The sequence below is a fragment of the Acomys minous genome (genome assembly GCF_964271855.1).
Source record: "Acomys minous genome assembly, chromosome: 16".
Classification (NCBI taxonomy): Eukaryota; Metazoa; Chordata; class Mammalia; order Rodentia; family Muridae; genus Acomys; species Acomys minous.
The window spans coordinates 90,701,326-90,727,483 of record NC_140498.1 but is presented as its reverse complement, the minus strand read 5'-3'; the positions used below and the strand labels follow the sequence as shown (position 1 = coordinate 90,727,483).

Below are 26,158 nucleotides of genomic sequence, written 5' to 3'. Positions count from 1 at the left end.
ACAGGCCTGACACGAGCTTGCCTGCCTGCACAGGGTTTAGCCCTGCTGCTGCTGCTGCTGCTGCTAATGCTGCTGCGTGCTGCCTCCCTCCACAGTGAGAGCTTGCTGATTGACTCATCAATTGTCTCAAGCCTCCCTCCCAGCTAAGCCCGCGCCCTGCCTAGACCGTTCCCCACCTCATCTTGTCTTCCCACAAGCTAGCCTGGGATACTCCCTTAGCCCATGCCCCACTCCTGGGCTCCTGGTTGAAGGCAGACAGGAGGATTCTGGGAAAGGCAGAGGGTCTGTCCCTCCCATCTCTTGAAGCTGCCAGAAGAAGCAAACCTTAAGCCACAGCTAAGGCCTCATGGCGGCATTGGCAGGCCTGTGCCAATTGCCTAGCACCAAGCACGGGCTAGTGGTCAATAGCGAGGCCCTATTCCAGGCCACTGCTGGGGACACTGCTGGCCCATTGCACGGATGAGGTCATGGAGGCTCTGCAGATGGAGGAGAGGGAGAGTCTCTCTTCCAGGGCAGGGCCAAGGCTGGCTAGGGCCTGGTTCCTATTTTTTACATTGGGTCCAATCCCCGGGAGGCGATTTCTTGGGCCATAGTCCTCTTTGTCTTGTAAATCTGGTGGAACCTGGGGCCTCATACATGCTAGGCAAGTGCTACCAGTTAGCTGTACCCCTGAGTCCCCGTCTAAAGAATTATGAGACAGTCTTCCCCTTGTAGACCAGACTGGCCTTGAACTCAGGACCCTCCCGCTTTAGACTCCCAAAATGGCCATCTCTGGTCTGTATCACTGTCTGGGAGTGGCCCCCGCCCATTGTTCCTTGTGCTTGCACTGCAGGCCCTGGATGGGGGTGGGGGATGGGCAGGTCCTGGTTGGGGTAGGGGTGGGAGGTGGGGGAGGGATGGAGGGGAAGCTGGCATGGTATGGGGTTGACACTTCTGGGCTGAACCATCTACTAAGCCTTGAGAGCAGCCAGGCAAAGCCACTTCCCCCCAGCAGTGGCCAAGGCTGTCGGTCCTGGGGGGCCCCACAAAAGGGGGCTTACCTCATATTTCTCTAGGTTCTCAATACAAGAACATTAGAAGCCACTTGTACCTGGCATGGTGACACAGGGCTGTTGTTAGCCCAACAGATGGAGCATGAGTTTGAGGCTAGCCTAGGCTATATGGAGAGACCTTGTCCCTAGAAAATGGGGTGTGGGGGGGAAGCACTGGAGAGGTGGCTCAGTGGTTAAGAGTGCCACCTGCTCTTCCAAAGGTCCTGAGTTCAATTCCCAGCAGCCACTTGGTGGTTCACAACCATCTGCAATGTGATCTGATGCCCTCTTCTGGCATGCAGGTGTACATGCAGGCAGGACACTGTATACATAATAAATAAATAAATAAATCTTTTTGAAAAGGGGGGGAATTAAAACAATTACTTTTGTTTGTTTTTGTGAGACAAGGTGTCTCTGTGTAACAGCCCTGGCTGTCCTGGAATGTCTTTGTAGACCAGGCTGGCCTCGAACTCTCAGAGATCCTCCTGCCTCTCTGCCTCCTGAGTGCAGGGATTAAAAGTGTGCGCCACCACACCCGGCAGCTACTCCCCATCTGCCCCTGTAGACAGTAGTCACTGAGGGTGGCAACCTCGTGGCCAGTTTACAGACAGAACAGAGGCTTTCTTCGCTCAGAAAGTGACTGCCTGGGGTCACTGAGTGGCTAAACTGAATCCAGAGCAGACCCTCAGGAGAAGTTTCAAGTCAGAGAGGGGTGTGGAGGGCAGTGGATAGAGGGAGGCAGGCAGGCAGAGAGAGACCCCAGAGAGTAAAGGACAGAGCCTGCAGCCCCTCGGGTCCCTGGCAGAGTCCCGGAAAGGAGGGCATGTTATAGCAACAAGCTAGTATACTGAGTTGTACTGGGCCTCCGAGCTGATAGGATGGGTTCTGGGAGCTATGGAATGTTCTAGAACTTGCATGTTTGGTGATGGGCAGATATGGACTGGAGTGGGAGCCACCCCCGCTATCTCCTGGAGGCTTCCCAGGTGCCTCACATCTGTTCTGAAGAGGAACCTGTGTTGTCTGTAGAGGAGCAGGTGGCAGTTGCTGGGGTTGCCCGTTCGGGGACCTGCAGTAATGAGTTCCCTAGTGCTTCTTCCCACCTGGCCTCCTATCCTGTATGGGCATGGCATTCTGTTTTGAGCTAATGCTTCCACCCCCGGACGTAGCAGGGAGGCTAATCAGAGCTGAGGCAGACAGCCGGCTGGATGACATAGACCAGACGGCTTGATGACAGGCCAGGCTGAATGCCCGGTGCACAGATCGGGAGCTCCTAAATCCCCCAAGGGCTTTGGTCCCTGGTACCTTAAGCTAAGGGATGTGAGGTCTGCACACCTCTGAAAGACCCATTGCTCTCAGGACAAGTTAGGGCCAGGGCCGGAGGAACAATCCTATCAGCCAGCCTGTCACTTGCTCCAACTTAATTATTAATTCATAAAGCCAGAAGGTCGACTGGGCATTTCTGCTGGCGGCAGCGGTTACCTTATGCACTAGGACAAAAAAAGGTCCTTTGTTGTCCCTGCGGTGTGACCTTTGTGGATGGGCATGCTGTCAGGAGTGGCCTTCCACTTGGGAGGCGACAGGAAGTGTTCGAGGTCATGCCAAGGCCTAAGGTCCTCTAGAAGGGAAGGCAGGAGGCAGAGGCATTGCTGAGGAGGCTGGGCCTCTGAGAGACTCTTCAAGAGGAGCCTGTCTGTGCCTCAGGGCCCTCTGTGGGGAATATCTTACCACAAGGGTCACAGCTGGAAGAGGGTTCCCCCGGCAAGCATGGGCTGAGCACACAGAGTGCTCCCGAATACAAACTTCTAAGCACCTGCTGTGACACCCCAAGTGGAAAATTCCTCCCTGACCTCATGTGACAGGAGTAGTCAATACAAATGCAGAGAGCCTTTGGGGGCAGTGCAGTGTTGGGGTGCTTGCCTAAGTAGGGAGGCTTTTGGTTCAGTCCCCGGCACCACAAAACCAAAGCAAAATAAATGCTAGGCGGTGGTGGTGCCCACCTTTAATCCCAGCACTCGGGAGGCAGAGAGAGGCAGATGTATGTTAGTTCAAGGCCAGCCTGGTCTACACAGAGAAACCGTGTCTAGAAAAATCAAATATAAATAAATAAATAAATAAATAAATACACACACACACACACACATATGGTCTTGGTCCACAGCTTGCCTGCTTAGGTATGCATGGAGCCTCGGGCCCAATAAGCCAGCACCACATAAAACCAGTATGGTGGTTCCAGGACTTTGGAGATCAAGGGTATCCTCAGCTATGGACTGAGTCTGAGGCCATCCTAAGGATACATGAAACCCTGCCTGGGAAAAAACTATTACAATGAAGTTGCTTTTGTGTTTTGACCAGGGCTGCATCCCTAAGACCCCTCCCTCACTCATAGCAAAGCAGAACCTAGAACGCGCACGGTCCAGGGCTTTTCTAATCACTCTAATTATAGAGTAATAAACTGCAGCAGGCCACACTCCAACCTAAGATGTATTTTAAATTACATCTGTGTGTGCTCGAGCATGTCAGAGCTTGTGTGTGCGAACCCTACAGCACAGGCTTGGTAGCAAGAGCCTTTGCCCTCTGACGAGCCATCTTGCCAGCCCTGTATGGCAATTTTTACATCCAAATTCCATAACTTCCTCATCTCTTATCTTTGACATACCTAAAGTGAGCTCTTATCTCTGCCTTTGTGCTAAACTTTGTCTGGCTATGTGTTTTTTACTTCTGAAGCCTACAAGCTGGCTAATTATTATTTTGGGCAGACATTTGTTCTTGCAAGCACTATTCCTTAATGATTTTGCTTTTCTCGTTTAATAAATTTTTCCCATAGGTTTCTCAGCAAGGGTCTGTGAATTATAAAGTGAACTCTCTTTTGCTGGTGTCTGTGAGTGAACATTGGGCTGGGTATAAAATTTTAGCTTGCTGGATGATTCCCTTGCCCCTAGTGTTCTGTTTTAGATTACTATTGATAAGTTAGGTTTTGTCTAATGGGTTTGTTGTTGTTGTGAGTCAATGTTTTTATATACTCATACCTGGGAATGGTTTATGCTGTTTCATTCTAAAGAAGACTCATATCTTCTATCACAAAAATATTGCCACCTCGTGAGTGATCTTACTCCTCAGTGGTTCCTGTTATAAATGTTGGACCTTCTTGTTTTTTTTTTTTTAAGATTTATTTATTTATGTTTACAGTGTTCTGTCTATATGTATGCCTGCATGCCAGAAGAGGGCATCAGATCACATTATATAGATGGTTGTGAGTCACCACGTGGTTGCTGGGACTTGAACTCAGGACCTTTGGAAGAGCAGCCAGTGCTCTTAACCTCTGAGCCATCTCTCCAGCCCATTGTTGGACCTTCTGGTTGCCTTCTGAACACCTCTTGACCCTTCTTTCACGTTTTCTTCACTGCTCCGAGCCACATTCAGCATCGTTTGCTTAGGTTTGCCTTTCAGTTCACTAATTCTCTCTCCAGCTAGTTTGAAGCCTTTACCCGTTGTGCTGACTAGCTTCATATCAACCTGACATAAGCTAGATCCTTCAGAAAGGAGGGAACCTCAGCTGAGAAAATGCCTCCAGAAGATGCAGCTATAAGGCCTTTTCTTAATTAGTTATTGATAAGGGAGGGCCCAGCCCACTGTGGGTGGTGCCATTCCCTAGGCTGGTGGTCCTAAGTTCTGTAAGAAAGCAGGCTGAGCAAGCCATGAGGAGCAAGCCAGTAAGCAGCACCTCTCCATGGCCTCTGCATCAGCTCCTGCCTCCAGGGTCCTGCCCTGCTTGAGTTCCTGTCTCAACTTTCTTCAATGATAGAAGTGTAAGCCAAATAAACCCTTTCTTCCCCAAGCTGCTTTGATACGGTGGTGTTTCATCACAGCAAGAGTAACCTTGACTAAGACACCCACTAAAATTTTTTAAATTCTAATTACAAACAAATTGCTCTAGGCTCATGCCGAGAGGAGTTTGAACAGCTTCCTTTGTTCATTTGCTTGTGTGTGGTTTGGCTGGATTCTGAGTTCAACTCTTGCTGGGGCTATTTCTGTCCGGGCCCCTGTGCGTCCTGAGCCACAGAAGTGACTTCCAAAGTGCCTTGCATCTGTTGTTGCGCTACGTGTCTCAGGGTGCTTACCGGTCCGCAAACACTTCCTGTATAAACTCCTCAATGTGGGACTGAGGTGGGGCGGCCCAGTGGAAAGTGTTTGCCACACGTCCGTGCCAGGCCCTGGGTTGCTTGTCAGCGCTGTGCAGTTTTGACCAGCTCCTGGCACAGCGTTAGGGTTATGACCGGGCTTAGTAACTTCACTTCCTCCTCCTCCTTCCTCCCAGCAGAGATGGCGCCTCCTTCACTGTCCAGCAGGAACACTGCTGTGTGACCCAGCCGATGTGGAAAGCTACTGTTGCGGTTCAGTGTCATGTGGGGGTCTTGGTTTAAGCTCACCTAGACCCAAGGCCAGATGAGTCTCTCAGTGGGTTTAAAGCCCCTACCTTTAGCCATCTGGCAACTTCTGTTCAACACCCAGTGAGGTCTCAGTCTCTCCTGGCTTCTGGCATCTGGTGTGTCCTCCCTCCCCGGGATCTTGTCATGCAACCGAGGTGTCCTTGAGCTGGTGATCCTCCTGCCTCAGCCTCCTTCCTTAATGCTGGATTTTCAGGCGGGTGCCACTACGCCCTGCTCCAGGAAAGCCTTTTCTTCTAAGCTTAGCAGGTCATTACTGGTTTTCTGCAGTCGCCATGTGTTTGTAGTAGCAGGTGGCGCCCGTCCTAGTCCTCAGAAGCAGGACCAGGTTCTCTGACTTAATTCCCCTGTGTATGAGGTAAGTTACCACTTGTTTCAGCCTCGGGATAAATCGGGAGCTGAGATGGTTCTGAAGGCGGGGCTGAGCTGTCTCCTGCCGGCATCCCGCCCACTCCCTGAAATGTCTGTTTGGATAGAGGTCGCCCCACCCTTCTGAACAGCTCGGCTCTAGTGCAGAAATGTAGCGTGCCCCTTGTTCCCGGCGATGACAGCTTTTGGCACAGAGCACAGCACACAGCAGGAAGAACAAATCCTCCTCCTGCCGTTCAGAGCTGTGTGACCCTCGGTGAGCCACGCAGCCTCTCTGATCCTGCCTCCCGAACAGGGAAGTGGGCGTGCTGCCTGCACTGTTAGGAGAGCTGAGCCCAGCCCTGGCTCAGCTCCTGCCTGTCAGGCTGTCATCTCTCTTTATTCCTGCTATAAGGCCACCGGTAAAGAGCAAAGCTGAGGGAGGCAGCACGCCCCAACTGTGATGCTAGAGCCATGCTCTCCCACTCTCAGCTCCCTGCGTTACCGCTTGCTCAGAGCGCAGGGTGTGTGGCGGAGTGGAGGCAATGTTACATGTTTACTCCCCCTCCTAAGGATCTGTTCTGTGGAGAGGAAGCCCACAAAGACCCCAGCGGGACCCCTTGGTGCCTGAGGTGACCACAGATGATGTTTCCATGCAGAGGTGGGCTGGGCTGGCACTGCCCGGGGAAATCGATGGTCTTTGTACTGGCCTGAAGTCCCTGTGAAGGGAGCCTGAGGGTCCCTGCTCCTGCCTCCCCATTGGATTTGAAAAACCACTTCCAGGTGCATCCTCAGAAGATTGTAAAGTCCATGGAGGTATGGTGGGTTCCTGTCAGGGCTGTGGCTGCCAGCGCGCTAGCAGGTGGAGGAGGGGTGCTCATGAAAGAGGGCAGCTGGCACAGATCTCCTGTGAGGCTCCGGAAGCCCAGCCTCTGCCCCCCCCCCCCCCGCCCCACCCGCTCCCTGCATTAGTCACTGCTGTGTCTGGAGCCCCAGGTGGCCTCCCTGTGGAGCCCAGAGCCAGCAGAACAGCCCTGAAGACTGGGGGTTGCTCAGGGCTAAGCAAACCAGTCACAGCCAGGCTAACAGGTCTCATTTTTCTAGCCAGTTCCAGAGCTAAGTAGACTCTGAGTTTTGCTTGTTTGTTTGTTTTTAGTTGGGGCAAAGTTTATGTGACATAAAATTCACCAGTGTAGGACTGACTCAGTCTGTAAAGTGCCCTGTGATCTCAAGGACCTGAGTTCGGTCCCTGGCAGCCATGTTTAAAAAAAAAAAAAAAAAGAGTAACATGCATCTAATTGCAGTGCTGGTGATGCAGAGAGGGGAGGAGACCCTAGCTCAAAAAAAAAAAAAAAAAAAAAAAAGCGAGTATGACAGAGGAAGACACCAGATGGTGCCTTCAACCCCTCCACGGTGCAGACACACTCACTCACTGACCGTTGGTGTAACTACTGTGAAGTGAGCAGCTCGGTTGGGTTCACTGCACATAGTGTTCTAAACCACCATCTCCCCTTCCAGAACATTCCTTCATTCCCAATTAAGCCCTACGCCCACCTGTTATTCATCTTTACCCTCTCCTCCTGGCCCTTACCCAGCGTGAGTCCACGTTGTATTTCTGTGAGGTTACCTGGTTGGCTGCTTGACATGGAGACAAGTGGACCAGGTGGCCTTGGTGCCAGGTACACTGTTGCCACCTTGGAGTGCTGTGAATAGCATTTGTGACTGAGATGGCTTTGTCACCATGGGAGCCACCTCCTGGGAGGTGGGAGCTGCTCTTGTTTTCTCAGAGGAGGAGGTAGAAGCATGCCTGCTGAAGGAGATGCTCAAGGCTTCTTCTCCAAGCTGAGCCACTGGCCTGTCCCTGGGCTGATCCTCTGGGTACCCGGGGAAGCGGCCTGGAATGGTGAGGCACAGGGCTCCATGTACCCAGTTGGCTGTGCCCCTTGGTGTCAAGCCTCCTAATTCACATGGCTGCCTGAGGCCTCGTTTAGTATTTTATGTGGGTTACATGTTGACTTGGGTAGTATTTGAGATACTGTGAACTGAAGAGAAAATATCCCTAAAATTAATTTCAGCTGGATGTGGGTCAGCTGTCATGAGAAACTCGGGAAGCAACTTACCACTTACCCTTATCCTTATTCAGGCTGTTGTGGCTTCTGGGCATAGCCAGAGATGGGGAGGCTTAGGGAGCCCCTCAGGAGAGCAGGCACAGCCCCCCATCCCACTTTTTCTTGATATCTGAGCCCCTGATGGCTCCCACAGTTCCTGTGTCTACTCTCGGTCTTGCATGGGTGATAGGTGTTGGTCCCTGCAGGTGAAGACTCTAAAACTTGTCCTAATGGATGAAGCCAGCAAAACCCACCCTGCCACCTCCCACTCCCCACCCTGTGTCCACCTTCCCTGGGTCCTGGGTCCCTGACTCATTAACTCTACATCCTCTGCCACCATGCCCTCCCATCCCTTATGTCTCAGGCTGCAGGGACCCCGCCAGACATCCCCCCACCCCATCTTTCCCATCATTTTTCTTCCCAATAGAATGTGAGGTACAGGCCGTATGTGGGTGGTGCACGCCTGTAATTCCAGCACTTGGGAGGCAGAGGCAGGCGGATCGCTGTGAGTTCGAGGCCAGCCTGGTCTACAAAGCGAGTCCAGGACAGCCAAGGATACATGGAGAAATCCTGCCTCGAAAAACCAAAAAAAGAAAAAAGAAAAGGGAAAAAGTGAGGTGCAGAATTTACGTGACCACCTAAGGTCTCATTATTATTTTATGTGGGATATATGTTGACATGTTAGTATTTTAGATATTGTGAATAAAAATATACTCCTAAAATTAATTTCAGCTGGCTGTGCACCAGCTGTTGTTAGAAACTCGGGAAGTGCAATTGACCACTTATTACGTATCAGAAGTGTAGCCCAGCGTGGCGGCGCTCGCCTTTAATCCCAGCACTCGGGAGGCAGAGGCAGGTGGATCACTGTGAGTTCGAGGCCAGCCTGGTCTACAAAGCAAGTCTAGGACAGCCAAGGCTACACAGGAAAACTTTGTCTCAAAAAACAAACAAACAAACAAACAAGCAAAAAACAAAACAACAACAACAAACCCTCCCCAAAACAGAAGTGTATAGGCGTGGTGGCCACACCTTGATCCCGGCGCTCGGGGAAGCCAGCTGAAGCTGGATCTTTGAGTTGGAGCCAGTCTGGTTTACACAGTGAGACCCTACCTCAAACAAACAAGAGTAGAAGCTGAAGAGCACAAGGCCCTGAGTTCAGTCCCCAGCAGGGCATAAACAGGGCTCGGCAGCACATGCCGATAACCCCTGAGCTCAGGTGAAGATCAGAGTTCAAGGTCATCTTTGACTAAATAAATGGGTCGGAGGCCTGCCTGGGCCTCATGAGAGCCTGTCCCAAAAAGGGGAGAAGGGAAGTGTGTCAAAGGACACACTTAGATATATAAGACCACTGCGTGTGCCCAGACCTTGGCACCGAGCCGAGGATGACTTAATGATATTTTTGTGAGCGTCTGCTGTCCCATATGGACTGTGGCAGGTGCCCGGGGATGTTGTTATGGCTAATGCCTAAGCAGTGTACCGGTAGAAGCCTGAAAACATGACAAGTCTCAAGTCTGGCTGCTGCGGGCTCTGTCCTGCTCAGCTCTGGCTGGGCGCTCAGCATGAACCTCACAGGAAGCATCACCTTGGCTGGTTGGACCATCCCCTTGCCATGCCGGGGAACATTAAGTATCGACACTCTATACTTCCTACTGGGTTTTCAAGGGCTGGAGGTGCGGCTCAGTTTGTAACGTGCTTGCTCATCACACACAAACCCCCGAGATTCAGATCCCAGAAATACTTAGCCAGGTGTGGCCAGGCATGCTCATAACCCTAGCACTTGGGTGGTGGAGGCAGGAGGGTTATCCTCAACTACAAAGAGAGTTCAAGGCTAGCCTGGGATCTCAAAGACTCTGTCTCACATGTTTTCAAGGCTCTGTAATATTCCAAATCAAGACTGCCCTGGGATGGCCATGCTTTCCTAGAGCTGGGCACTTTCTGAGCACAGCACAACCACAAGGCCACAGGCACCCTGTGTTCGTCCCGTCATTTCTGTTAGGTACGCACGGGCTGTGGGGACCCTGGTCAGCCTGCTTGCCGTCTCCGCCGGTGCTGTACATGCTGTAATATTCTCCAGAAAGGTAGATACTGTCCTGGATATTGCTTCGCCTTCCCCATCATCCGTGACTACGCGTGCCCTGGTGTGGGGGTGCAGGCCTGCCTGCCTGTGCTGTGTGGGGTGGAGGAGCCAGTGCCTGGAGTGGCGCCTAGCCCGGGCTGGCAGCTTCCCTAGTCTTCCCTGGTGAGCGGCAGCTGCTGAGGACGCATCAGATCCATCAGATCACAGTGTGGTGGATTCTTGAATAGAGGGGAGGCTTGAGTTGGAGGCAGAGGGAGGGAAGGTGGGGGAGGGGTGGTGAGGTGGCGGGGGTGGGGTGGGGTGGGGAGAGCTGTTAGGGCTCAGATCGACAGGTAGGGGCTCAGGGTGGGTTAGGTAGGGGGTGGAGGAGGTGACTGCAGGTGGGTATGGCAGGTCCCCAACCCAGGAACTGTTTTGTATTGGCAAGTTTGGCCTGAGCTGGACATGGTCCCCAGGAGGACCTGAAGGCCCTGAGCATCGAGCACCTGGGGTACACAGATATTGTCCCATGTGGGGACAGCATGCTTGGGATCGGGTTGCTAGTGCTGTGGTCCTCAGCCTTCTGAGTGGCAGCTGTCCAGAGTAAAGCCAGAGATGACCCTGTGGGCCCCCCTTCGGTCACTCGCCACCACTCTCTGTGCACCAGGAGCATTGCGTATCTTAGGGACTTCCTCTTCCTCCTGGGCCTACCTTCTCCTTTCTCTTTCTGCTCTCCCTACCTGGCTCTCTCCCAGCCAAGACAAGCCCCACAGGTGGATCCAGGACAGGATGGCGGAGGTGGGGTGGGGTGGGTGGGCCATCAGTCAGGTGTAAGTTCCTATTTCTTGGGTGGTAGGGAGGACAAAGGCTGGGGGAGTGGCTGGTCCCTGGCCCTCCATCAGGAGCTGTCACTCGTAATGACCACATGACCCCAGGGCTACCCCCCGCAGGCAGAAAGGGAGGCTCTGCTGTGTCCCTCAGTTGTGCTGCAGTGTGGTCAAGGGCGATGTCACAAGAGGTATGGCAGTGGCCAAGTGAGGAAGAGGACACAAGAATACGCTGGGCGTGGTGGCACACACCTTTGATCCCAGCACTCGGGAGGCAGAGGCAGGCAGCTCTCTGTAAGTTCGAGGCCACCCTGGTCCACCAAGCTAGTCTAGGACAGCCAAGGCTACACAGAGAAACTGTGTCACAAAACACACACACACACACACACACACACACACACACACACACACACACACACACAAAACAAAAAACCAACAACCAAAAAAACCAAAAAACAGATTGACCACCTCAAGTTCAATGTCATTGATCCCCCCCCCCCCCTTCTGTCTCTCATTTTCCCTTCCCTCCCTTCCCTCTTCTCAGTCTCCTCGGACCAGATAGAGCAACTGCACCGGAGATTCAAGCAGCTGAGCGGGGACCAGCCCACCATTCGGTAAGATGGGTAGCCAGGTGGGGCTTGCAGTGGTTTTCTATTCCTTGTCTCTTTCATGTGGCTCTGGGCTGGCTCCAAGGGCTGCCCCAGTTTTTGAAGCAAAGCTGTTGACTGAATTCTCCTGGCTCTTTCTAAGACGCGATGTGGAGGGAGGAAGGGGCCCTTTCTGCTTCTACAGGATCAGATACCTGTGGGGGGGGGGTGAGGTGGTGAGGATGGGGGGGGGCAGGGAAGTGGGGGGGGTGAGGGCAGGGCAGACAGACACCAGGCCCCTGTCCAACCTCTTTTCATGTCCTGTGTGATCTGTACTTGTCCTGAAGTCTCCCACACACCGAGCACCTGCTGGGTCCTCCCTGATCCTGGGAGGGTGAGAGCCAGCTGACCGAGCTGTGTGCCAGGGTGTTGGTGTCACCCTAATGGTGTATCTCTAGACTTTACTTCCTCTGGGTCATTCCAGCCTTGGACAAGATGGGGTGGGTGACGTTTTCCGCTGTGGTGTTTATTTATATTTTGGTATGGGGGTGAACACAGCCCACGCATTCTAGGCATGGGCTTCACTACAGCCCAGCTCACTTTGTTTTCCTTCTTTTCCCTTAGCTGTATCACACTTAGTTTTCTAGGCTGGCCTTGGACTCACTTTCTAGCCCAGGCTGGCCTTGGACTCACTTTCTAGCCCAGGCTGGCCTTGGACTCACTCTCTAGCCCAGGCTGGCCTTGGACTCACTCTCTAGCCCAGGCTAGCCTTGGGCTCACTCTATAGCTCAGGCTGGCCTTGGGCTCACTCTGTAGCCCAGGCTAGCCTTGGACTCACTTTATAGCCCAGGCTGGCCTTGGACTCACTCTGTATCCCTGGCTGGCCTTGAGTCACTTGTCATCCTCCTACCTGCTGAGCAGCTGGAATGACAGGTGGGAGCCACCAGACCCTAAAGAGGCTTGTCGCAGACTTTCTAGCAGATAGTAGTGTCCTAAAATACGCATGGAGTCTCAAGGTGACGTCATTGAAACACGGGTACAAGCCTTGCACGGGTTGCAGGAAAGCATCTTTCTTCATCGATGGGTTTTGTTCCGTCCTTTGAGGGAACCATGTGCACTCACACGTTTTCTTGCCTGCCACACAAAGGCACATTGTTAGCCTAGAGCGTCGCCCGGAAGGTTCCATGGGTCTGACGGTTCTGTGGCCTCTGGTCTCAATTTGCCACACACGTTATCAAAGACCTGACTGTATTGTGCAGAGCAGCAGTTCCGCCCTTTAAGCCCAGAGGAAAAGCCTGGCCACCCTGTGAACCTCCCTGGTTTCTCACTGGCTCTCCTGGGCCTGGTTCTGAGCCAACTGCCATGGCCAGCGACCAGAAACAAACTGTTTACCTTGCAGAGCATTGTGAAGGATTAGACTCTGGGGTCAGACTCAGCCTTAACCTGGCGAGAGGCTTTGAGTCTAATTCTGTCTCCTCAGACTTGAGGTGCAGGCAAGAAATCTGGGAGACAAAACTTCTTGAACCTCAAGCTGTTGATTGTGTAGCTTTGGTCCAATTTCTCTCCTCCTCTGCCTCTGTCTCTCCCTCCTCCCTCTCAACCCCTCCCCCCTTCTCTCTCTCTCGCTCTCTCTCTCTCTCTCTCTCTCTCCTGGCCTTCTGTGTAAAGCAGGCTGTTTCTTTGGCCTTAGATCGGAGCATTAGGCCCACAGATGTACACAGCTGGTTCCCAGGCATCTGGCAAATGGGCCAGGTTTGTGCCCCGATCCTGAGTGTGGAGCAAGCCTGGTCTACCTGCTTAGAGGGTGTAGGAGTCCTGAGTCCTGTGGGGGAGGGGATGCCTGAGAGGTCCCATTGCACAGAGGTGAGCTTGGGATCCAGGGAAGGCAGACGGTTAAGCAGTAAGGTAGGAGTGGTATTGAGGAACCTCTGTGCTGTAGGCAGCTTCCTGGCCACTAACATGGCTAATATTTATGGTTGGTGGCCTCACCCCACGTGGGTGCGCACACAGAAGGTGTCCAGGGGCACCCTAAGAAGGCTGTAGCATCTAAGCCAACCCATTGTGTATCATGATCAGTGTGACCAGTTGGGTTCCTTGGGGCTGTAGCAAGGAGAGTAGCCACAGACTGGGCTCTTGGGGAAGAGGCCGACCCCCAACTTCCGTACAGGAAGTCGTGGCTTGAAATGCTTCCTGCATGTTTGTGTGCCTGACCAAGGCCTCACCCCAAATGCCCCAGCACATGACAGCCACACATCCACTTGGCCACCAAGGTGAGCCCTCACCCCCTCCCCTTTGCTCCTTAGTCAGCGGATGGGGCCTGCCCACCCTCAGAGCTGCCCTGTGGTGTCTTTCAGTCTCTCTCGCTTCTAGTCCATCAGAAAGTGCGCAGTTGTACTCAGAGTCTATAGTTGCTGTCTGTCCTGTTGTCCTTCTGCTCATCCTGCTCAGCTGTCATTTGTCACCCCCTTTCCGTCCTCCAGTTCTCTGTCCAGCCTTGCCTGGGAAGACATTTGTCCTGTGAGGCATGGTCCCTTCTCTGAAGAGTCCCAATGAGGCCTCCCTTTCCCCAGTATGGGGAACGCCCAACAGTGAGTGCTGGGAGGACTTGGCAGAGCCCTGAGCTTGAGGAGGAAGGACCTTGGCCTTTCAGAATGGGGAAGCCCTCAGAAACCAGAGCCTGACGGCAGGACTAGGACGGTGGGGCTCACTGTGAGCTCTGCCGGGCCTCAGAAGCAGCCGGAAACTAGCCCACAGCACTGGCCTTGCAGAAGAGCTAGCCCAGCCCTCAGTGGCTTTCCTTTGTGGTCTGGGGGCTTGTCCTACCCTCTGTGTGAATCCCCAGGGGGCTCCGGCTGGAGCTGGGCAAGAGTGGGTGCCCATAGACCTCTAAGTCTTTCCAAAGTGAAAAAGTACTACCTGGAGGAAGTGGGGGAGCGGGGCCTCCCTGGGGCCAGAGCGCTTCTGCTAGCCAGCTGTGTGACTGCAACTTACTGGCTAGGCCTCTTTCGACTCCGTGTTTCCGTATATGAAAGTGGGTCCATCACTGTCACCACTTGTGGGTGTGAGGGGGATTGAGCCTTACAGTGAGTGGCCTGGCACGGGGAGGGCACTTCACAACTTGAGGGAGATGGTTCAAAACACCCCTAGGCTTCATGCTGCTCTCCCGCCCCCCCCCCCCTTTTGAGAGGCCGCCAGCCAGTGCTTTGTACTGAGCTTCCCGCTTCGCTCAGTCCCTTTTTTTCCCTACTTTTGAGAAAGAGACTTGCTAAGATGCATAGGCTTAGCCTCAAATTCATCATCCTCCTGCCTCAGCATCCAGAGTACTTGGGATAACAGATGCTACCACCAGTGGCTAGAAAGAAGGCAGTTTCTTCCCCTCTCTGCCTTGTTTGTGTCCAGGATAGCCTAAGTGCCTGCCCTTCATGGTGGTGTTCCAGTGTGACTCGCCACAGCTGGGTGACTCTAGGCAAATGACTGTCCCTTCCAGGGATCACTGGCACCCTGGGCAGGTCTCCTTCAGGTGAAGTACCTGCTGCGGGTACCTCACAGCTCCCACGCTCACTGTGACTGTCATCTGAGCAGTGACCAGCAAGGAGGAGGACCTCTGGGGATCTGATGGTCTATGTGGTAACCTTGACTCTTTCCGTCCAGGGTTCTGGTTTCTTTGTTTCCTTCTGTGGTTGTTGGAGACTAAGAACTGTGTGGGGGCAGAGCAGAGCCCTTGCACGATCGGCCCTGAACTCCTGTGTCCTCTCTTGGTTGCCAGTTGCAAGGGCAGTTGGCCGTTATCCTGTGTGGAAACTCCCTCTGTGGAAATGGACCGTGCTGTGCTTGTAGTTGTGTTAGCGAAACCGGAAGGTTTTTAGTAGTTTTAGGGGAGACAGAATTCCCATGTACGATCCAGCCATTTAAGCTGCACTGTCACTTTAAGCATCCCAGAAAGCAAGCTTCTCGCTGTCACCTACCCCATCACCCTGGCAACCAGACTCCATGTGTAGAGCTTCCATCCTGAACGTGATGTTCTTAAGGCTCCTGGCAGTGGGTGTCCTTGCTTCTGTCCCCTTGTTTGGTTAGGTTCTCATCAGTCTGTGTCTGTGAGCCCCGGAATGGCCTTGAACTTGTGATCCTCCTGCCTCAGCCTCTTCAGCACTAGGATCGCAGGCATGCACCATCCTGCTGCTGTTGAATTTGTTGTTGTTGTTGTTGAAACGGGTTCTCGGTGTTCCCCGGGCTGGCTTCAAAGTCCCTGGCTCAGACTGAACCACTGCACCCACTTGACTGTTCCTTTTTTAAACGTGTTGTTGTGTCCTACTGTGTGAAGTAGTTAATTCATCTCCTTCCATTTTATGTGGCTTCTGGGAATTGAGCACAGGTCACCAGGCTCACACAGCAAGTGCCATTACCCCCTGGGCCATCTCACCACCCTGACACCACCCCCCCCCCAATTCCTTTTTACATCTACCCTGCCCAAATCTAATTTTTAGTCATATGGTGGAACCTGTTCTGTTGGGACAGCTGTCTTAAAGGTGCTCTTTTCCCACACTAGGCTCTGGTGACTGTAAAAAGGTGGCTGGTCTGGCTCGGTGCCACCCATACAAGCCAGGAGGGAGGGTCAGGAAGCCGCCGCAGGGGTGGTGAGAACAAGAACGATCCGGTCACTTGGTTCTGTTCATGTCTGGAGCCTGAGGCCCCCCTCTCCTGTGAGGGGAAGCCAGGATGGGACAAGGGACTATTTGTGGGGCCTCCCAAGTCAAACAGCCTCAGTGCCCAGTCCCAGTCTATTCTGGTGTCACATCCCTTCCCTAATGACCTTGCTTTTGTTTTGTTTTTAATCAGCCAACCCCTCCCACTCCTGAGCATTCGTTCTTGTCCCCTGGCGTACAGGGCTGTGCCCTAGGTCCCTCAGAAGGTCACTGCCCTAGAACAGGCACAGGCAGCCTGAATGGAGGCTGTGCTCCTCCTCTGAGGACAGGCAGCTGAGACGTGTCTGTGTCCCTGCCAAGAGAAGCCTGTCCCCACTTCTTAGGTGTCATCTGACTCCTCAGCCCCACCCCGCCCCCTGCCTTTGGCCTCAGTGGCTCAGCCTGTTGTAGACACATCATTTGAATGGAATCATGTGACCTGTCACTGCTAATGCCTTTCCAATGTCATCAATCTTAGGGTTTATCCTCCTGCAGTGGGTATCAGCGTACCGTTTCTTTTCCTGGCTGCATAATATTCCTCTGCGTGGAAAGTCCTCAGTCCAGCTATTGGTTTATCTGGGAGCAGGTGTTCTATTGGCCCTGCTGTGGTGTTTTTTGTTGTTGTTGTTGTTTGGTTTTGGTTTTTGGTTTTTGAAGACAGGGTTTCTCTATGTATCCTAGGCTGTCCTGGACTCACTTTTGTAGACCAGGCTGGCCTCGAACTCACAGCGATCTGCCTGCCTCTGCCTCCCGAGTGCTGGGATTAAAGGCGTGCGCCACCACGCCCGGCTGCTGTGGTGTTTTTGAGGCTTGTTCCTGGGGAGACTGTATGTGCTTGCTTATCTCAGGCACATGCTGGGCGGTGCCAGGTCCTGAAAGGCTCACAGAGTCCATTTCCTTGAGGCCCGTCAGGCCCGTATCCTACTGCTGGGAGCCTAGAGCAGCCACTGCAGGGCTTCCGCCCCCAGACTCTGCAGGTCTTATCTCCTGAGTGTGAGTGTCCCACCTACCTCTCAGGTTCCTCCAAGTGTCAGGCTCCCCAATCCTCCCACCCTCACCCAATCTGCAGGCAAAAGGCCTGAGGAGAGAGTGGGGCAGTTGGGAAATAAAGTGATGCCGTACTGCCCGTGTCTGATGGCATGGAGGACTGATCCCTTGTGACTTTCTCTCCTGTGCATCCCGGAACACAGCAAGGAAAACTTCAACAATGTCGCTGACCTGGAGCTCAACCCAATCCGATCCAAAATCGTTCGTGCCTTCTTTGACAACAGGTGTGCTCCCTCCCCTGGGCAGGCTGAGGGGGGCTACCACCTCCCATTATTAAACGCAGAGGCTGGGTGGGGCTGGACAGTCCTGGACGGCCTTGGACAGCTCCTGGGCTCCCTCACTTGTGCGTTAGTCATTGCTGGCGGTGTAACAGACGACTCCAAACTTAGTAGGTTTTGTTTCTTTACCTATGTATGTGTGCCCATGTTCACATGTATGTGGGTGTACATGTATGCTTACATGCTGGTGGGGGCCAGGAGACAGCTGGCATTTCCCAGGTTGCTGCCCTCATTTTGAGGCAGGACCTCTCAGTGGCCTGGAGCTTGTCAATTTGGCTAGGCTGGCCTTCCCTTCCCTTCACCTCCCCAGAACTGGGTTCGCAGGCACCTACTGAGCTTTCTCCAGCCTGGCTTTTTACATCTTATCGGTGATTCTGGGATGGAACTCAGGGGCCTCGGGCGTGCTAAGCAGATGCTCTTGCTCTGGCGTCTGTCCCCAGCCCCAAGCTCAGTCTTGGCCTCTCATGGCTTCTGTGGCCCGGGATGTTCACGCTCAGTTTCTCCTCCCACCTGGGCCAAGGCTAAAGGCAGGAGGTACGCTGGGGGCACGGCTCCAGCCCCGGCTGCTAGGGCTCTAGAGAGCCGATTGGATGATGAAGTCTCTGACCTCTGAACTGGTAGGTCTGTCATTTAATGGGGGAAAGGAGGCTGTGGCAGGCAGCTCCGGCACAGATTCTTGGGAACATGTACCCAGAGGGCCACGCTGTCATGCGTTTACGTGTGTGTGTGTGTGTGTGTGTGTGTGTGTGTGTGTGTGTGTGTACACTCCACTGTACTCTGTACATCTAGAGGTCAGAGCAAGAGATTTTAAAAAATATTTATTAAGTATATAGTGTTTTGCTTGCATGTATGTCTGCATGCCAGAAGAAGGCACCAAAAAAATCTCATCACAGATGGTTGTGAGCCACCATGTGCTGCTAGGAATTGAACTCAGGACCTTTGGAAGAGCAGGCAGTGCTCTTAACCTCTGAGCCACCTCTCCAGCCTCTCAAGAGATGTTTTTACGTACTGAGGTCCTCCCTTCCCCGTGCTGCCCCCTCAGGAACCTGCGCAAGGGACCCAGTGGCCTGGCCGATGAGATCAACTTCGAGGACTTCCTGACCATCATGTCCTACTTCAGGCCCATTGACACCACCCTGGGCGAGGAACAGGTGGAACTGTCCCGAAAGGAGAAGCTGAAATGTGCGTACTGAGTGCCGAGCTCTCCAATGGGGGGTGGGAGGGTATTTGTAGGAGGGAATATCGCCTGTCTCCACTGACGAGTGGCAGCGTTGGGGTGGCCTTTCTGAAGTTGCACCTTTGTGTGGGGGGCTTTGGGGTGGTGTAGTATAAAGAGAGACCTGGGTTTCCCTTGGGGCCCCTCCACTCAGCTGTGTGGCCTTCAACCAGGCATGGTGTGCTGGCTGAATGTGGATGGCTGTGGGGCTGAGGTCTCTGTTGCAGACAGAACCTTGTATCTGGGGCAGGGGAGCCCCCAGGTTCCACACCTGCTCCCCCATGGCATGCTGTGAGCAGTGGTCCAAGGCATGTCTCCTTTCACCCCTGTGTTCTTCCCCATGACTCCTCACATCCCCCTACCTTCTCAGGCTCTGAGTGTTTGGCTATGTTTAGCACTGGAGTGAATGTGAGGCCCAGAGTGTCCCCAGGGCCTCCTGTGTCATGCTCAGGAGGTACCCACAGTCCCAGTGTTTGTTTGCTTTGAGGGCTAGGGTGAGGATAGGGTCACTACAGGTCTGAACCAGTTCAGGGCTCCTGTCTTAACACATATGAACCTTGACAGCGTACCTGTGAAAGTGGACTGTGGCAGCCACGGGGTCAGCTAGGACATTGTTACCAGGAAATATTCTGCATGGTTCTGGGCATTTGGTTCTTGACAGATGCCAGAGCAGAGTGCTGGGGTAGCAGGGAGCAGCCACTCAGCACCTCATCTCTGTGGGGCCACTGCCAAGGTTGAGAGAAGCAGCCAGGCCCTGCTAAGTCCTCTGCCACCCTCAGGGTCCACTTAGGGCCAGTCAGCATTCAGGATGTGGGCAGTGTGGCTCAGGACTTGGCATTTTAAGATAAAACCTGATAAGTGGTGTGCTCATGTGATGTCCAGTCCTGTCACGTGTACCTGTCCAGTCCTGTCACGTGTACCTGTCCAGTCCTGTCACGTGTACCTGTCCAGTCCTGTCACGTGTACCTGTCCAGTCCTGTCACGTGTACCTGTCCAGTCCTGTCACGTGTATCTGTCCAGTCCTGTCACGTGTACCTGTCCAGTCCTGTCACGTGTATCTGTCCAGTCCTGTCATGTGTACCTGTCCAGTCCTGTCACGTGTACCTGTCCAGTCCTGTCACGTGTATCTGTCCAGTCCTGTCACGTGTACCTGTCCAGTCCTGTCACGTGTATCTGTCCAGTCCTGTCATGTGTACCTGTCCAGTCCTGTCACGTGTACCTGTCTAGTCCTGTCAGTGTATCTGAAGTGTACTGGGGGGGTGGCTGGTGCTGCCTCCAACTCCCATTTTCCAGATGGGAACTGAGGCTCAGAGAAGTCATTTGCTCAAGGCATTTCCCTAGGGAGAAGCCAGCTAGGTCCCGCTGCCCTGTGCCCTTGTGCCCTAAGGCTTTGGCATCCAGATCTTGCCACGATGTCTAGTGTATAGTTTGGAATGGCTTCAGAGTGGAAATCTGGGGAAGTTAGGGGGCCGGGCTCCCCTCCTGGCTTCACCTAACTGGCTCCTACCTCCTCTGCTACTTGCAGTTCTGTTCCATATGTACGACTCGGACAGCGACGGCCGCATCACCCTGGAAGAATATAGAAATGTAACGTGTGCTCCCTTGGCCCCGCCCCTCCCCCCTTCTCGGACCATCGTGGAGCCCCAAGGTCACCAAGTGTCCGCCCCACTGGCAGGTGGTGGAGGAGCTGCTCTCCGGGAACCCTCACATTGAGAAGGAGTCAGCTCGGTCCATTGCAGATGGAGCTATGATGGAGGCTGCCAGTGTGTGCGTGGGGCAGATGGTGAGTGCCCCTCCCAGTAAGGGTGGGGAGCAAGAGGCAACAGTCCACCAACCCCTCCCCCCGCAAGAAACACAGAAGGTCTCCGTGGCAGGAGCTAGGTGTGCCCAGCTAGTTGCTCTAATCAGGGCTTGGCATGGAGGAGGGAGGTCAGAAACCACTGTGGGCTCTTTCTGCCCCCCCCCACCGTGGAAGATGCAGGTGGGGGGGCTGTGTGATGCAGTGAAGGAGAACTCAAAGCCTTAGGTGGGGCCACTGTGACCTCTCTCACCCCTCAGGGGCAGCACTGGTAACAGTGCCCCACGCACATTGCTGCATCCTCACCGAGTGGAAGCGTTCTCAGGCCTGGACATGGGGGCCAGCACCTTTAGTTTGGGAAGACCGCCGGTGTTGGGGAGACAGCAGAGGGAGGGACTGACGAATAGGGGCTCGGCCATATGTGTACGTTCTTCGTTTCATGGTTTCTGCCTTATTCTACTGGTGGGGGAAACTGAGGCTCAGCACTAAAGATCCTGTGGAGCTTGTCATATTTCTGTGTGAGGTTTCTCTTACATGGTGGGGATGTATCCCAGCAGCCTCTGGAGATGACTAGGGTGGGTGGGTGGGTGGCTACCTCCATGGGTGGGGGCTTCCAGCAAAGCTCTGGCCTCCATGTACCTGTGATGCCAACAGCTTCAGCGTGGAGGCAGCTCCAAGCCGGAACCTGCCCTTTCGGGCCCTTGCCAGTCACCGAGGACTAGGTCCTCACTCCCCAGAGGCCATGGTGGCAGAGTAGCTTTCCTGGCTTCTATCAATCTGTGCTTCTCTCAAAGGAGCAACTGGCCCTGGTAAATGTCCAGACTACATGTGAACCGCCTTAGGGAAGGGCCCTGACCCAGTGGAGAATGGAGCTCCCCTCGTAAGTGTGGGGGAGCCAAACACCCATTTGGTTTAATTACACTCTCCTTCTCTAAAGGGCTCCCCATCCCACTCCACTTTCAATTGGTGACTTTGCTTAATTTGCTGTAGTAAAATTGTTGGCAGCTGGTGCCTGCTGATTTGTATAAAATCTACTCTGCCTCAGAGGTGGAGGCGTCCCCAAGTGCAGATCCTCAGTGCAGTGGGGACAGAGCCACCAGGGAGCCTGGCATGTGTGTCTACCTCAGGAGCACAGGCTGTGTATCAGCCAGATCAACCCAGACCCAACTCTGGGGCTGAGCTGTGGCTCAGGGCAGCCACTGGCTTCTGATGGCTAACACTGCTTCTGACCATGGCACTCGCCAGAGAGCCACCCACCATGTCAACTTTGATGTCCTTCCAGAGCCACTTAACTGACTTGGGCGGGGACTCTAAGTAGCATCTTCAGGCCATCTCTGTGCAGGGGAGCTTTCTGGGTAGAGGGTGGGGCCACTGGGCTCCCCAGCCACCGCCTTCTGTCTTTGCCAGCACCACCCTCCTGCTCAACTCCCCACAGTGGGAGCCTATAATTAGCTCCCCTCACTCAGCCTGGGAGCCTGGTGGCCTGGAGAGGGAAGACCTGAGTGGGATAGCCCCTGGGGATGAGGCAGGCTCAGGCCAGGAGAAAACTGGGGGCTTTTATTAAATATTTTAAGAAACAAAGAAACCTTAAGAGGGCATTGACCCTTGCCCCCAGGAGCAACCAGGAGAAGGTGAAAGGTCATTCCCTCTCCATGCCTTCCCCAGGCCTTTAGGGAACCACCCTTGGGGGCTTTTTTTCCAGTGCCGGTAGACACAGTTGTGTGTGTCTCTGCTGTTTCCTTGTGTCAGGTCACTTGCATTTTGGGGGTTCTGAGTTTTGAACCCAGTGCCCCCATGCTAAGCTCAGAGTACCACTGAGCTCAGCCTCACCCCAGCCTCTAGGCACAGTTACCCCAGATGGCCTTGGGCATGACCTCCTTTCTCTTTCAAAGAGACACTTGTCCAAAGGGTAGATGGGGGCTGGCGACACTTTGACAAGCATGCTGGGAGCTGCAGGTGCTCTCTCCTGTGGGGGTCCTAGTCTCGGCTATGTGTAGTCCTGTAGCCTTTCCACAATGAGAAGAGGCTAGCCTCTTGATAGCCATGGATGGCAGAATCCTGGGGATGCTGGGGGCAGTGCAGGGGACCCCAAGTACGCAGCAGGGACCTTTGGAGATCCTGCACTGGTGTTCACTGTCACAGGGGGCTGCTGGGGTCCCTAGCATCAGCTCTTCTGCCCCTACAATAGGAAGGACAGAGCTGGGGACTTGCTTTGTCAAGCATGCTAGGCCCCTGGCTGAAGCCACACTCTGTTCCCACGCCATGGCTATCATGGTGACTCATGGGTACAAGGGTGGCCACAGAGGGCTCTCCATGCCCTTACCCCAGTGGCTGTGAACTTAGATTAGCCTAGAATAATTCTGTTATCAGTACAGGGAGCAGAGGCAGGACCCAGGCTGGCAGGATCTATCTTGGTGGCTGATTTCTAGGGATGGAGTGAGGTGAGCTGTACTGGGAAGGAGATCCCATGCCTGGAGGTCCCACTGTTTTCCCCCTGAACCTCCTGGGGGTTGTAGCCTCGGCCTCTGTTGGGTTCCAAGAGACTGGCCTTCCTTAGGAACAAATAAGCCCCTTTCTTTTCATTTCATTACATTCATTTGTTCGTTCCTTCATTCACTCATGGTATTTTAAGACAGGGTTTCTCTGTGTAGCCTTGGCTGGCCTCAAACTCACAGCAATCCACCTGCCTCTGCCTTCCTGAGTGCTGGGATTGCAGGCATGCTCCATCATTCCCAGCGACCCCCCCCCCCTTTTCTAACTCTACCTCAAACATGCTGGCCCTGTGCTCCGGGTGCTGGGAGGAGGAGCGGCCCGTCTAAGAAGACCCGGGAGACTCTGGCCACTCACTCTGTCTCCTATCTCGTCTTCAGGAACCGGACCAGGTGTATGAGGGGATCACCTTTGAGGACTTCCTGAAGGTGGGTGCCAGTGGGAAAGATGCCTGGGCATGGGGGCTCCAGGACACCATGAGGCCCTTGTGGAACTGTGGTTGTCAGTGGATCCCAAGTGCCCCCAGGCCCCAGGCCGTCTATGGGAAGGCCCTGCCAGGCACACTGCCGTGTTTGGCTTCTCAGAAAGGGTGACTTGAGCAGCACACAGGTAGCTGAGAGACATTAATCTTTCTCTCTTGGGACACTGGCACTGTTTTCCTGGAGCAGTCACTTTTCACAGTAGAGCATGGATTCTGGAAGATTCTGAAAACTTCCTGCACCTGGACGAAGACCAGCATTCAGCAAGCAGACGGGAGTTCTGCCTCCCTAGAGCATCCTGCTAGGAGTTTTAAGTGGCGCCCCCTCTAGCCTGGGCCCCCCTCCTGTGATGGCATCTGCAGCCAGTTTGGTGGACTGCTTTCACTGTCACAGACACACTCAAGGGCTGGGTGCTAAGACTGGCTCCCCGCTGTTGCAATGACCAAGTTATCCGGAAGCATGAAGAAGAAAATGCTAAAATCACGTCTCCGAGGCTTTCTGGGCATGGAGGTCAGGCCACAGGAGGACCTATGAATTCCCAATCCAACTTCTGAATGAGCAGGGTCTGCCAAGGCCAGTGCCCGGAGGGAGACTGAAGCCTCTAAGGTTCTGTTTGTGGTGGTGGTGGGGTCTCCTCTAAGTCTGCCCCTCTGCCCACCCGAGGGAGGCTGATTGCAGAAAGGCAGCACAGCCCCGGCCTCTCAGGGAAGGAGATGAGGTCAGCAGCTACACTTGTCTCACGCCAGAGGCCCACACCCAAGGCAGGACAGGGTGTGTGGCAGGGAAGGCCGGGAGCTGATGGTGTGTGGGTCTGTTCAGGCCCGCACTGAGATCTGTATGTCCAGCGGTGTGATGCAGGGCACTGGGGGTGCAGGAGCATTGAGGAGAAGGGGCAGGTGCCTTGAGCATGGCATGGTGGCACACATGGCATGGCGGCACAGAAGTGCAATGCTAGCACCTGAGGCTGAGGCAGGGGCATCTTGAGTTCGAAGCCAGCCTGGGCTAGAGTTAAGACTGCAGCTTTCCCTAGGGCTCTTCAGATGCTAGCTCCCTGAGTGGTCCCTTCTAGCGCGGCCCCGCCCCCACCCCTCCCCTCCGTGACTGTGCCCTCTGGAAGATCTTAGCTGAATCCATTGTGGAGTCCAGGATCTTTCCCAGAGAACATCTCAAACTCCCAGCAGTTGGGGGTGCTCTCTGAGAAGTAGAACTGTTTGTGTGTCCCCACAGGACCTGTGTGTGTGTGTGTGTGTGTGTGTGTGTGTGTGTGTGTGTGGTGGTGGTGGTGGTGGGGCAGTGGGATGCCTAGCTCCAAGGCCTATCGCATCCTGGGGTGTGGTACCCCAACATCACAGGGAGATACAAGTCAACTGCCTGCTAGGTCCCTCTGTCCCTGTTCCCATCCTGTGCCTCCCTGTGCCTCCCCTCCCCCCAACCTCCACTTGCTAATTCCCAAGGAACTAGAGAGACCGTGACCACCTTGAGAGGGACAAGGTTTTGTCCTATAGGTTAATGGCCTTGTGACCTGAATGTCCAGGCCCTAACTGGCCAGGGTTGGCAGTCCACAGTAGTGTCACTCTACCTGCGTAGAAGTTTGAAGCAGAAGGCCTCTTATCTCACAGAGGTTATGGTAACCAAAGTGGAGGGGTTATTTAATGAAGTCTGCCAGGTAACAGCCCCTCAGTCTACACAGTCCTCTGTGGATGAGGGTGACCCAGCCTGAGTCAGGAAAGCGGGCAGCATGGTGGGGCAACCCTGGAATTGCACTGAGGAAAAGGAGGCTTGTCGTGTAGGGAATTCTCAGAGCCCGGTGTGGGGGTGGGGATGTGAGCTCTAAGAGCCCACCCATTGGAGAGTCCTGAGTCCACATGGGACTGAGCATCACTTGGCTCAGCCTCGGAACCCAGCCTGTTTCTCATCAGCAAACAGTGGCTCAGCTGTAGCAGAAGCAGCAGCAGGAGGAAAGGGCCAGGGCTGCTCAGGCAGGGGTCTGGCAGTGGTGGGGACGCTTCCTGACGCCACTCCCTCCGTTCCAGATCTGGCAGGGGATCGACATTGAGACCAAGATGCACATCCGCTTCCTCAACATGGAGACCATCGCCCTCTGCCATTGACCATGCAAGAAAGGGGGTGGCTAAGGCCCTCTGCCTAAGCTGCTGTGACAAGCAGTAGCGCTTCACTCTTCCTTCCTGTGGGGTGTGGGATGCCACTGTTTTTATCTCTGTTGATGTTAATAAAGGTTTCCTAATGAGCTTGGCCTCCCCGCTGTCCCTCACGTCCCCTAAAGGAACCTGGTCCTTGGTGACATAAGACTGATTCTGAGGTGAGACTGGTGAGGAAGGCCCTATATGCCCTGCCTGCTACTGTTCCTGGATCTTTTCTTTCCTCCTTGAAGGACCAGGCATCCACCTGCTGTTTCCACCCATGGGAAGCCAGGATGAGTCTGTCTGTCTGGGCAGGATTCCAGAAAACCTGAGACATAGGTAATGGGGTTTTCTCAGCACCATCGGGGCTGGCTGGATGCTGACACCTGCTCCTGAGGGTGGGCACCTGCAGCCAGGACTGTCACGGCTCCTCCCAACAGCATGGGCCCAGCTGTAAGCCCAGGACACCCCATCCCCACACACAGGCATCTGTGGAGACCAAGATGTCGCACTGCAGGTAAGCAGCTCAGCTTGGCGACGACGGCTGGGGGCGGGGGCAGGACCGGTAGAGCTGAAGTGTGGCCACTTGTGCCTGAGGAGCAGAGTCCTGTGGCTCGTTAGTGCT

General features: G+C 54.1%; 1 protein-coding gene and 1 long non-coding RNA gene across 3 annotated transcripts in view; both read left to right on the top strand.

Moving 5' to 3' along the window:
- The window catches only part of TESC (tescalcin), a 29,146-nt gene extending 3,506 nt beyond the window's left edge, over positions 1–25,640 (top strand). Inside the window, exons 2-8 of one of the 2 annotated variants that reach the window (XM_084764829.1) lie at positions 11,360–11,429; positions 17,275–17,355; positions 18,452–18,591; positions 20,151–20,212; positions 20,301–20,408; positions 23,294–23,341; positions 25,426–25,640. In XM_084764829.1, the coding sequence (XP_084620955.1) occupies positions 11,360–11,429; positions 17,275–17,355; positions 18,452–18,591; positions 20,151–20,212; positions 20,301–20,408; positions 23,294–23,341; positions 25,426–25,503 (587 nt within the window). In that variant the 3' untranslated portion in view covers positions 25,504–25,640. The remainder of the gene's footprint in view (positions 1–11,359; positions 11,430–17,274; positions 17,356–18,451; positions 18,592–20,150; positions 20,213–20,300; positions 20,409–23,293; positions 23,342–25,425) is intronic. The other variant, XM_084764830.1, reaches the window with a different exon arrangement.
- LOC311586908 lies at positions 4,928–10,203 on the top strand. Its single transcript, XR_014775687.1, has 3 exons — positions 4,928–5,834; positions 6,398–7,727; positions 9,929–10,203. It is a non-coding gene; the product is annotated as an uncharacterized lncRNA (long non-coding RNA).
- Positions 25,641–26,158: the final 518 nt, after the last annotated feature.